The 12232-nt window shown below is 37.1% G+C and overlaps 2 protein-coding genes across 2 annotated transcripts in view; one reads left to right on the top strand and one right to left on the bottom strand.

Annotated features, from left to right (window-relative positions):
• The window catches only part of spns3 (SPNS lysolipid transporter 3, sphingosine-1-phosphate (putative)), a 17743-nt gene extending 15888 nt beyond the window's left edge, over positions 1 to 1855 (bottom strand). The window contains exon 1 of the mRNA XM_061740154.1: positions 1781 to 1855. The gene's annotated coding sequence lies outside the window, so the exon portion shown is untranslated. The remainder of the gene's footprint in view (positions 1 to 1780) is intronic.
• ube2g1a (ubiquitin-conjugating enzyme E2G 1a (UBC7 homolog, yeast)) lies at positions 1813 to 12232 on the top strand. Its single transcript, XM_061740155.1, has 6 exons — positions 1813 to 2021; positions 4896 to 4998; positions 5141 to 5238; positions 7759 to 7937; positions 8505 to 8623; positions 11063 to 12232. The coding sequence occupies exons 1-5, from the start codon at positions 1976 to 1978 to the stop codon at positions 8589 to 8591; spliced, it is 513 nt and encodes a 170-aa protein (XP_061596139.1). The 5' UTR covers positions 1813 to 1975; the 3' UTR covers positions 8592 to 8623; positions 11063 to 12232.

Here is a 12232-nt window from a genome sequence, read left to right as displayed (position 1 = left end):
GGTCATTTATCTGCCCTGTGTCCCGTCCTATCAGTTTTATTTTACCTGTCTGATTGTGTGCAGAGTGTATAGGTCAATACGCCTCACAATTCATCTAGTTTCTTACGTCAGCAGTAACATCATCAACAAACACCAGTGAGCCCATTCCATGGGCAGCAATACATGTCCATACCGTAAGACTGCCTCCACCATGTTTGACACATATGGTGTATTTTGGAACATGAGCTGTTACTTTCCTTCCCAATACTTTTCTGTTCCCATCATTCTGATGCAATTTTATTTTTGTTCCACCTGTCCAATTAATAAGATTCCAGGACATGGGAGCCCCCACCCCACCCGGGAACCTAATTGGCTTTTTTGTTCTTGAATATTACTAGCCAGTGGTTTGAACCTTGTTGTAAACCCTCTGTATTTGCATTCATTAAAGCCTCTTGTTTATAGATTTTGACAATGATGATGTTGTGAAAAGGATTTTTCTTCTCCAGTGAAAGACTACTTTAGTTGTCTTCTAGGCTTTTTTAAGTTGTTAATCTCAGCAGTGCTTTCTGTCTTTTTAAGAGTGTACCAAACTACAGATGTGAACATACTTATGGTTTCTGCTGTTTCAAGTATAGATTTATATTGTTTATTTCCGCCTAAAGATGGCCTCTTTTACTTGTATTAAGATCTCCTTGGGGTTCATATTGGTAGTTCTAGTAAAACAGCTCACAAATACCAATTTAGTACCTGATATGAACTCCAGGCCTTTTTTTCTTCCAGACTTCTTCTGTTTCATGTGTCTTGGAGTAATGAGGGAATGGAGTGCACCTGGCCAGTTAACTTAGTTTGAATCAAATGTCCAATTACTACTGAGGTATTTTGCTTAAAATTGCTATGACTGCTAAATGGTAAATGCCATATTTTTTGTGAAACTTCTTAAGGTGAAGTTAAAAGTCTACACTACGGTTGCCAACTCCCTGAAAAATAAATAAGGGACACCTCATCTGCAGGGCCGGACAACCCGACTGCCTTCACCCTCGCTGGCGTGGTGAATTCTTTTAGCCCCCTTTTTTGTGAGTGAAACGATTTTTTAACTATTTGACTCGAACCTGAATTGAATTAGATGCATATTTTTGAATGCCATGAACACATGGAAAACAAATTATTATCCAGCAATTCACTTTAATACAAAATAACAAAATGAACTGAATAAAATAAGTATCTTTCTTAAACAGAAACCTGTCCTGCTAAACTTAAAATTGTATAAATGAATATAAACCAATAGAAAGAAAGCAGAACATCCATTCTGTAATAGTGCTCATTTTTAGTGCAATAACAAAAGTCTGTAGAAAACTTATAAACATATTTGTGCCTCAAAGGTCATGACTGTAGGCTACAGTTGTAAAACAGAAAAAAAAATAACTTATGAACTCAACAGCTCAATGCCATTTTCCATTGGCATTTTATGAATATTTTTTGACTCACAGTAATGCGGGACAAAGTGCGTCCCTTTTCAGCTCAATACGGGACGCGTAGCCTACTTTAGTTTATAAATACGGGATGATTCCGTTTTTCAAGGGACGGTTGGCAACCCTAGACTGTCTACACCTTGATCACATCTTGATTGTTTTGTTTCAAATTTAATGTGACAAATGTTAAACCAAACTCGTAATATGCTGACACAATAGCATCATGCGCGTTTGAATACATAACTAGGTGTTAGTTTGTGCAGAAATGCGGCACATTGAGAGACAAGAGGTGCAGAAAGAACCCGTTCAGAAGATGGCGGTAATGTACTCACGACCAGTGCCGACCGATGTAAAAAAATCGACGAAGAAGAACCCGCGGCTGTGGCAGTAGAAGGCGGCGGAGAAGAAGAATGACGAGAATGCTAAACGGAAAATAGAAGGACGGATTGTGTTTAGTGATCGTTAAAACAACGGCGTTACCTCCAAATACCCCCTTTTGAAATCAGCTGCATCACACACGCTGCACTATGACAGAGCCCCAGTCAGCTCTCTTACTCAGGAGACAGCTTGCAGGTAAATTAAACCTTCATCTTAAGTGCTGCTGTGATTGAAACTGAGGTGTTTGTTGGCGCAAACATAATAAGATAAACTGCGCTATTCGGAAAACACCCCATCATCCTATAAAACAAACGTATTCAGCGTATTGGCGGGCATTTATGGCCCGATATTACGTGCTGGTTTCAGTTGAACCCGCTAAAAGTGAGCTAATGTTAGCTCTAGCTGGCTCCCCTCGACGTGTTTACATGCTTTTTCACCGACATGTCAAGTGATTATTTGCATTTTTAAACATGGCATTTCGCGGGTATGGCGTTAATATGTCGGCTGTTGTTTTTATGAACAAAACGGCATATGCTGACATGTTTTCCCCTCATAACTACTAGGGTTTGTTAACCTGCTTAGCCACCTCAGGCTAACTAGCCGCTCTTAGCTGCTGCTGCTAAGCTAACGAGCTAATCTCGAATTACCTCAATTCGCTATTTTAGCAAAGTCAGCTGCGAAATAAATTTAGCTATCCTAATAATAGTCGCCTTCCAAAAACAGAAGAGTCCAATTCATAATGTGTAATGTTTTATGTTTGTCGCACTAGTGTTTCAGCTGCAGATCAGGTTAAAGGATTGGTTAGGTAACTGTCAGGGACAGCGTGTCTTCATATGCTCTCCGTGTTCATGGACTTGGATCCAAATAATTTCCCCTAAAATGTCATAACATCACGTCTAGCAGTCTAATGTATTTGTCTTTTTTTTTCAATTACGTTTAGTGCGTACCCTAAGCTCTTGTAGGAGCGGCTTAAAACTAAAATAAGCACATTTCCAGTGACAGATGGACCACATGTTATCAGTTGTAAACAAAGAATGGAGTGTTTTAGTTTATCTTGAATCTTTATTATAAAGATGGCACTATTGAAGTTCATTTTATGCTTTTTATTTCAGTGGCAGTTATGTTTGCAAACCATCAGATATTTATTTTTAACCATCACGTTCAATTTGGTAAGGTACAGCTATATATCTGTATATAGTAGGGGTGTAACGATACACTAATCTCACGATATGGTACGATACACGATATTGAGGTCACAATAACGATACGATATTATTGCAGTATTTTTTTAACGACCTTGAATGAGGAACATATGACTGGAAAAATTGTGTTTTATTTGAAAGACACAAAATACAAAACAATGCTGTGCGTTTGCCCTATTGTTACAGTTTGTAATGCTTTATAACTGTTTAAGTTTTAAAGAGAAAGCCAGGCCAACCATTTTCCACAAACTGAACTAAAAGTAAATGTCAGGTTTGCATTATGCATCTTCAGTTTCATACAAGTACAAATATTTTGCCACAAACTGAATAGTTTCTCTCATGTATGACTTGACTTTTTTCTTTTCCAGAAATTAAACAACTAAAATTAAATAAATAAATAAAAGTAAATAAATACATAGTCAACACAATAGATTAATATTAATAACCCGATATCACGATACACTTTGTCACCTCCACGACCCGTATTGTGACGTTTTTGTATCGCAGAATTTTGTGGCACGATATATTGTTACACCCCTAGTATATAGATCTGTGTTTCAATCTATGCAGACCAATAAACCAATACCAGGGCTGTGAAGTTTATATTCAGAAATATATTTTGATGACCTTGTGGAGCTGCGGCCATAAGATGATTGCTGTTTGTGAAGGCAGCAACATTTCTCCTAAGATAAAGGGAGCAGTCTGGCTGAGGGTGTTCGTCTTCTCTGCACCCCTCCACAAAAGTCCTGCATAGTCCTTTTCAGCCTGCATAGGAAAGTTCATGCTAGGGTGTCGGAGATAGTTCAAAAGCTGTACTTCAGATTCAGGTTGGACAGTGGTATCATCCTGTTTGTGGAACACTGGACTGCGATATTGAAAGGAGCCAGAGAACGTTTACACCCCTGCCCGTTGGGTCCTGCGTCAGGTAGTAGGGGTGCATGAAGTATAGGGTGCTCAGTTTTGTTCATAACTCTTAGACAATTGTTCAGGGTTTAGCCAAACAAAGCGTTCTATTTTTGTTTAGGATTGCATCTTTTGCTTTTTGGATGCGACATGGTCATATTGACCTGATTTTAAAGCTGGAACTGTGGCTGGAGACTGGGAGTTTGGGGGCCTTTGCTCAAAGATTTGCCCTTGCTTCCTGGCACCAGATAACGTGGCAGAAAATGTATGGATGGCTCAATCCATTTTTTGTTTTTTTAAAAAAAATTTCCCATTAATCTTTGATGCACCAACTATTGGTGAGATCCCCTACATCTTGAAAGAGGAATTAAAGATCTTATACTGAAATGTTTCTATGATCTTACAAGAATAGTTTTTTCCTGCCTTTCCTGCTGCAGCTTCTTGTCTGCCATTTTTATACCGCATAGACTGGTGTAATACCAGTAAAAGTAGCTTCTGTTCAACATGTATGTTCCATTTCAGTTGTCATTTTTTTGGTTCATGAAAGAGGTAAATAAAAGGAAGCTAAACACTGCATAAAAGAACCTGCAATCCCAAATGCTGGTTCGTGGAGATTAGAGTGACACAAACACAACATTGCTCAAGAATCCTACCAGCCTCTGCATTGTTGTGGTGCAGAACCATAGATCATGCTCAAAACCATCTGTTGAAGTTGATCAGGTTATATATATAGTTGCAAAGCAGTGCAGAACAAGAGTGTGATCCTGTTAGTTTTGTTTATTATTTGTGGTTTGACAGACATATCCCTTATTTCTCAACCCCTACATGAAGTCTCCTGAGACACATGCTATCTTCATCATAGCAGTCTTTAGAAAATAAATATGAGTCCAGTAATCACTGTGGAGATTTGACGTTTAGAGCCGTGGAGTTTCATGTCTTTTTTTTTTTTTTTTCCTCTTCATAGAGCTAAATAAAAACCCAGTGGAGGGATTTTCAGCAGGCCTGATTGAGGACAACGATCTCTACAGATGGGAAGTCCTTATCATTGGGCCTCCAGACACACTATAGTAAGTCTGACTGTGTTGTAAATTTGATAAGTTGGGAGGGATGTGAACAACCCTTTTCAGCCTCTATTGATCAATGTTTTGAAACATCTTCTGTTTGCCTAATATTGAATTTTCTCTTTAATTTTTTTCCTCATTTTCACAGTGAAGGTGGTGTGTTTAAGGCTCATCTGACATTTCCCAAAGACTACCCTCTCAGGCCACCTAAAATGAAGTTTATCACAGATATTTGGCACCCTAATGGTAGGTCCAAGTGATACTGTGAATAATATTTCTCATAGGCACACCTAATTATATTGTTGTGTTTCTATTTGGAAATTTCACGTTTTGTTTAAAATATAAAAATGTACATGTGGTTTACAAATAAATTAGCGATTAGGCTTTAAGTCAGAGGAAAATAAATTCCCAAATTTGCGTGGAAACATGTATGTCTTGGATAATTGTTTCATAAACATGTTAAAGGACAGAACTATGTTGCACTGAATTTTGGAGTTAAACTTTTAAACAGTTTTTCATTTTCAGTTCATGATTGGATCAGGAATACAGATTCCATGATACGGCAGACTAAGTATTTGGTCCGCCCTTACCCTCAACACTGTAATGTTGTAAATAGTCCTAAATGCATTGTCCTCAATCTAGCCAACCATGCAAACTAGCTGTATGTCTGACAGTTGACTTGCTAGCTGTTCTGCCTTTATCATGGAAGTGTTTCTTCCGGATGCCTCACTAGTTAATTTTGGTTTATGCTTTACTGTCAGACCGACCATGTAACCTGTCATGCACCTTTCTGCAAATATGTCTACATGTTGAGTAGTCTCAGACCACAAGTGTGATCAGTCTGGTTGGTAGTATTGTTCTTTGCATTTTAACTATTGATGGCTGGTGCAATGTAAGTAGAAATAACTGGTGCTCATCATTTATTAGTTTCAACTCACATAAGATCTGCTTTATTTGCCTCTTTGCTGTGTCTAAGTTATACATAGGTGGATGCTGAGGTACAGCAAGATACAGCACATACGGAGAAAAAAAAACCCTGCACCACCACCTAGCATTAAGTAGTTTATCACATAGTGACATAAACAACCAAGGACATGTATAAATGCCAGCAGCAATGTCAGTCCTGCAGATAGGCTACATACATGGTTGCCACAAAGGAACCATTAAGCTCACTTTGCTGTGCTGCGACACCTTCAAGTGTTGGTCCACTTAAAACGCTCAAGTTTTACTCTAGGTGAAGTTTGTTTAGTTTAGTGTCAACACATTTATGACGCACCTATGCAGACCAAAAAAAACAGACAATAACCCCCCAAAAGAGATCTGAAAAATCTCAATAAGCAACAGACTCTTGTGCAGTCCTCCTGAGGACAAAGCACATCAGGAAGACTGAACCATAACAGGGTCAAAATCTTAATCGGTATCTAATTAAGTGTGGACCTTCATTTCCGCAGATGTAATACTGCATTTAATCACATGCATTTGCAATCGCATTTATGGTTCTGATTGGCTAACTTGCAACCTCCCACTGTTTTGCAATATATGTGACTCCAGGGCCTTAAAACATTCCTCTCCAGCTTTAATTGAACTTTATTTTCAAACTAAAATATTTTTTGAGAGTAATACAGTACACCAAAATAAAGAATAATCTTGACTGCAACTGGTCTGCAAAGTTTTCCATAAAACAAGCAGTATGCTTGCATATACAACACAGGAGCTTCTTTCAGTATACAGTAGACTAATAAGTGGTGAGGATGGTCTCACATTGTTTGAAGTAACACTTTTAGATACACTTGGATATGAATCTGTGTTAAAGAAAACCAAACCAAAGGGAAAACAATTTGACTTTATAAACTCTTTAAGTGGTTTGGATGTACAGTATTTTGGTGTGAAAGGACCTTTTTTTTTAAATGCTGTGTAATGAGATGAAGTACTGGGTCATTGTTGTGAAGAGCACGTGATATGCACTACTGTAAATGTTGAAGGGATTATATATTATCTTAGAGAATGAAGTTTATTTGAAATTTAACAGACGTATTTACACGTAACAACCAGAGTTACACAACTCTGACTAATTTTTAAATAGCCTATACTATTGATGATGGTCAGGGGCTTCATACCGGTTTCTGTTTTTACAAACCTTTACTGGAGACAGGACTTCTGGATGGATCACTGTCACAGTATTTTATATCAAGGTTGACTTTTTCCTTCTCTCACCAGTGTTGTCACTGTGCCAGCAGTTTAGCTGCATTGTACACAGGACACACCTGCTAGGATCGTTTACCAAACTGCAGGATTGTATAACATTGGCACATTAATTCACAGCTGGAAATTGATAGACTCCATGCAGGGTGCAGTTCTTTAAGGCTTCTTTTTCATTTATATGACTTAAAAATAAATGAGAGTTGGGTTTTCCAGATCTGCAAAACTGATCTTTCCATCCACAGTAGAAGTACTCTTTACTGTAAACCTGAGGCTGCTATCGTCATGCCACCCATGTGTAAGAAGTGGTGCTTTCAAAGCTAACACATTTTGAATGTGTTAATGAAGTCTCACTATGAAATCACATAAGCAAGTGAATTAATATATAATCCTGGAAATATAACACCAATAACTTTTTTATGAGTTGTTTTTGCAGGTTGCATTACTAATCAGTTAGGGGAATGGCTTGGATAATCTTGCAAGCCAAGCACAAAACTAAAATGAAGGCATAGGCAGCCAGCACAGATACTTTTAGTATTCCCTTTTTTCCCTTCTCTCTCCCTACAGTTGACAAGAATGGAGACGTTTGTATTTCTATTTTGCATGAGCCTGGAGAAGACAAGTACGGCTATGAGAAACCAGAGGAGCGCTGGCTGCCTATCCACACTGTGGAAACCATCATGATTAGTGTTATCTCTATGCTGGCAGACCCAAATGGAGACTCGCCAGCTAATGTGGATGCTGCAGTAAGTTTGCTCTGTGAATAAGAGGGTGTCTGCATGTGCATTTTTCTAGTCTAGGAAAAATCTACTGTCTAAGTGGTATTTATTTTTAAACCATAAAATCTGGACTTTGATTATTGTGATTTGAAAGTACTCTAAATTACTGTAGTAATTGTTGTAAATTCATCATTAAATAAGTTCCAGTGTTCCACTGTTAGGTCTCTCTGTTGATAAAATGCAGTTTGATATTCAGAACTGTGGATTCATTAGTGCATTTCTCTCTCCACATCTTCTACCATGTTGAACCACCACGTTTCTGATGTCGCTTAGACGGTACAAATGGTGCACTAGCTCTGAACTGACTTGAGCCATGGGCACTTTTTTTTTGGCAACTATCATATCTGTTTATTCCTTGAAGATGGAGGGTGTAGCACAGTATCTCAAATCCTCACACTGGACCATTTATTTCCATATAATGCTGATTAAATAAAACGATGAATGGATGTGTAATGCATTGACATAGTAATTGAGACTGACACGTCAGACTACATTCTAATGTCTGATTGTCTTTAACTTTTTTCTCGTTTTCAGAAAGAGTGGAGGGAAGACAGACACGGCGCATTCAAAAGGAAAGTTGCCCGTTGTGTACGAAAAAGCCAAGAGACTGCATTTGAGTGATATTTAGCAAGGATCTAGCTCATATTTTCAGGGCAAGTACACTCTCCTTTTATATTTGCCAAAATTAAATATATCTGGGCAGATTGTTGTGCCAAGTCATCTTCAAATATGTATTCTTATTGAATTGTGTATACATAGCTAATAGTTTTATGGTTGTTGAAATGTACAATCCCATTATTTTTTTGCATCAATTTGTCTTGAAATAGTAATTTGATTGCCATCAAAATCATAGCAATCACACAGCAAACAGTTAAGCTGATACCACGATCAATTGTAAATGTTCGTGCCTGAGTGTGACCATTATTATTTTTTTTTTTAAATACCTAGAAATTCCATGTACTGTGGAGAAAAGAATTAAACTTCACTTGTTCCTCAGTCTTTGTTTTTCCGAAATGAATTACAATTAACATAAAAAAAAAAAATTTAGTCATCTTTTTCAATTTGTGAAAAAACACAAATTATTACAACGTAGGGTTGTAACAATTAGTCAACGTTTTCAACAAAAATCGATAGTAAAAATAGTCTCCAATGTATTGAATTGTCGACTTGTCCCCAAAAAGAAAATTTCAACAGAAATGATGGAAAGTGATACCTCAATCTCTGCTGAGAATTTAAGCTGCTACTGCCACCACGCGTGTTGAAAGGAATGAGGCATCTCCATTCCTGCATATCTCTGCTGAGAATGCCAGGTAAACAATATGGGCGGCTGATGCAACACCACAGCTACTGCCAGCAAAGTTCATTAAACGATGTATTTTTAAATCGAGTCTCCATCTATTTGTCTTTTATTTGCAATAAGCACATCGTTTAAAACACCTCGTACAAAATATAAAAACTGAGACTTCATATGAGCCATTTAATAATTGAGATTCATAATCCAATTAGTCAACTAATCGTTTCAATAGTGGATGACTAATCGACAATCAGGACAGTTGTTAGTTTCCGCCCTATTATGGAGCATGTTTTCCACCACAGATGATTTGAGAGAAATTGAAAACTGAAAAATATAACTGTAAGATCACTTTGCAACATAAATTATTTATGTTTGTGAAGTGGTGTTTTGAAGAGTTAAACCCACTTTTTTTCACGCAAGATTAACGCACGTTTCAGTAGGAATGACCCATGGCTCAGACTGTAGTTTGGAGAAACAAAAAGCGATGAAGCTCTCATAGACTGTAAAATACAATACAACAGGAAACATTGGTTATGTGACATATTCATTTTCTGAAGAGCGGTTTTTAAACTTTTTTTCTTGCAGACTGTGAAATAAAAAAATTAAAGAATGTAAACTTTTTCTTCATATGGCATGCTCCGGCAGCTGACAGGAACACGGCCACTTTATGACTTTGTAGTGATCAGCTCCTTAGCCAACCTACGATGAAGGCGCCGCAGAACTGTCTGCCGATGTTTACAGGAGAATATGTTTCAAATGTTGTCTCTGTTGCAAAATCAGACAGTGACTGATGAGGAGATGGTTATGGCCAGTCATTGGCTGAACTGACTGTCAATCAAAAGGCAATTTCACGTTTTAGAAATAAATTTATTGCTTTTATATAAATTTCAGTTTTGGGGTACAAAATGATGAACCCCCCTCAGAGTTGTCATGGATGTCAAACATTAGAGACCAAAGCATTTTTTTAACCAGGCTGTAAATATGTTTATTAAAACAGGTGATGTTTAATTAGAAATTATTTTGTGTCAGAATTACTCAGATTAATATCAGATCAATATTGGACAAAACGTTTGCCCTCTCTAGACTTAAAAGACATTTTGACATAATAATAATAATAATAATAATACAACCATTTGTTTAAAGCAAGGATAATTATTTGCTCCAGCATTATTGCACCTTTTTATGGTAAATGGAATATAAAGTTATTAGTGGGATTAATTGCTTACTTATTAACAATGGAAACCTTTAGATTAATCATGATTTAAAATTTAATCGATTGACAACACTAAAAAAAACAGAATGCAAGTGTCATAAACACATGTTCTATTCCCATTATAACATAAACAAGATATTGGACAGTGAAACTGAGACATTTTGCCGTTTCATGGATAATGTTAGCGCTCATTTTGAATTTGGTGCCAGTTTTAAGTGAAGAGCTGGCTCTTGATTCTGTACCAATGACTGTCGTAGAGAAAAGGTGATGTGATTAAAGAAGAGCCAGTCAAAACTGAAAACATGAGACATTGCAACAGGGTTTATTTTTTCTTTTAAAGGAAAAAACTGAAACTGAAATGACTTGTTTCTTTAAAGAAAAAAAAAAAAACTCAGTTGTCATTATTGCTTTTTTCTCGAGTTTAAATGTAACCATAATAAGACATCTCTGAATATCACCCTCAAGCTTTTGTCATTGCACATCTTTGCTGATGATGATGGTGATGTGGTTTTGACTTGTATGCGATTGCTCTGCTGCTTTTTAACCCCTTTCTTTCTCATTTTGTTGTGTATATTCCCCCCTCAGGTCTCCAATTGAAATCAAAATGGCACTGTTTCCTGCACTCTTCCACCCTTTTGCCAGGCTTGTCCTTCTCTCTGGCAGGAACAGACTGGCTACTGTACGCTGCAATATCATATTACAGTGACTACCGAGGCTGACAGAAAATTGCCGAGCAAGTGCCAACTCAAAGAAACAAACAAATAAAAGCCCAGAAGATGTTAAAACATTTTTCAAGTCTATGAACTGCTTCAACATTCAGGAAGATATTGTAAAGACATGTATATAGCCAACCTAAACGGGATAATATATATATGCGCCCTTTCCATCCATCAAGACATTTAGACCAAATATATAGTGCTGGTTCGGATAGATTTATTTTTGTCAATTTTTTTTTTTTCAACTCCAGCATGCGTTATCTTTCTTTAGGTTTTTTTTCCACAGGGGTTTTATAGAGAACGAATCGCTGGGCTGTTGGAGGAAAGCCACCTGTGAAGAGCTTTTCTGGTTCAAGGAAGACGTGAGGGACTTGCCTGAGGAACACCGCCATATTCTGTTCTCATGGGTTTCTGTAACACTCCCAGTACTCATTCACACCTGAGGGGTTGTTTTCATACATCTCTTTTAAGTATAACCACCCTGCTAAGTTTGCTTAAGAGAGATTCCCATTCATTTTTTTTTCTGCATGTTAAATTATCTTTTTTTTTTTTTTAAGTGCCTCCTAATAAATGCTTGGCCACTTCACCTTGCATAAACCAAGTGTGAACATTTTTGAAAAATATGGAGAAATGTCTACCACCCATAGTGTGGATTTATAATCAGTATGAATAGAATATTGGTAACAATTTGCTGTAGCAATAACCACCATAGTATAAAGTGTACATGTTAATTTTTGATATGCGGAAAAAATTTGAGATCCTCTTTCCCAGTATTTTATTTTAGCAGCACCTCTCCTCTGTTTTCATTGTAAGAATTGTTTATGCATGTTTTTTTTTTGTACTTTGTTTTTTTTTGGGGGGGGGTCCTTTTGAGGTTTTTTTTTTTGTGTCCACCATATGTGTATTTTGTTTTTGACACTGTTTACCCTCATTCACAATCTCATGATTGTTCTGCCCACTTAACTCGTGCTGTTTTGCCCAGTGTACAAAGACAAAATACTGATGTATATTTTTAATGTTATAAAATCCCTCATCTGTA

This window comes from Cololabis saira, chromosome 14 (genome assembly GCF_033807715.1).
Source record: "Cololabis saira isolate AMF1-May2022 chromosome 14, fColSai1.1, whole genome shotgun sequence".
Lineage (NCBI taxonomy): Eukaryota > Metazoa > Chordata > Actinopteri > Beloniformes > Belonidae > Cololabis > Cololabis saira.
The sequence above is the reverse complement of the archived record's forward strand: the minus strand, read 5'-3'. Positions and strand labels throughout refer to the sequence as shown.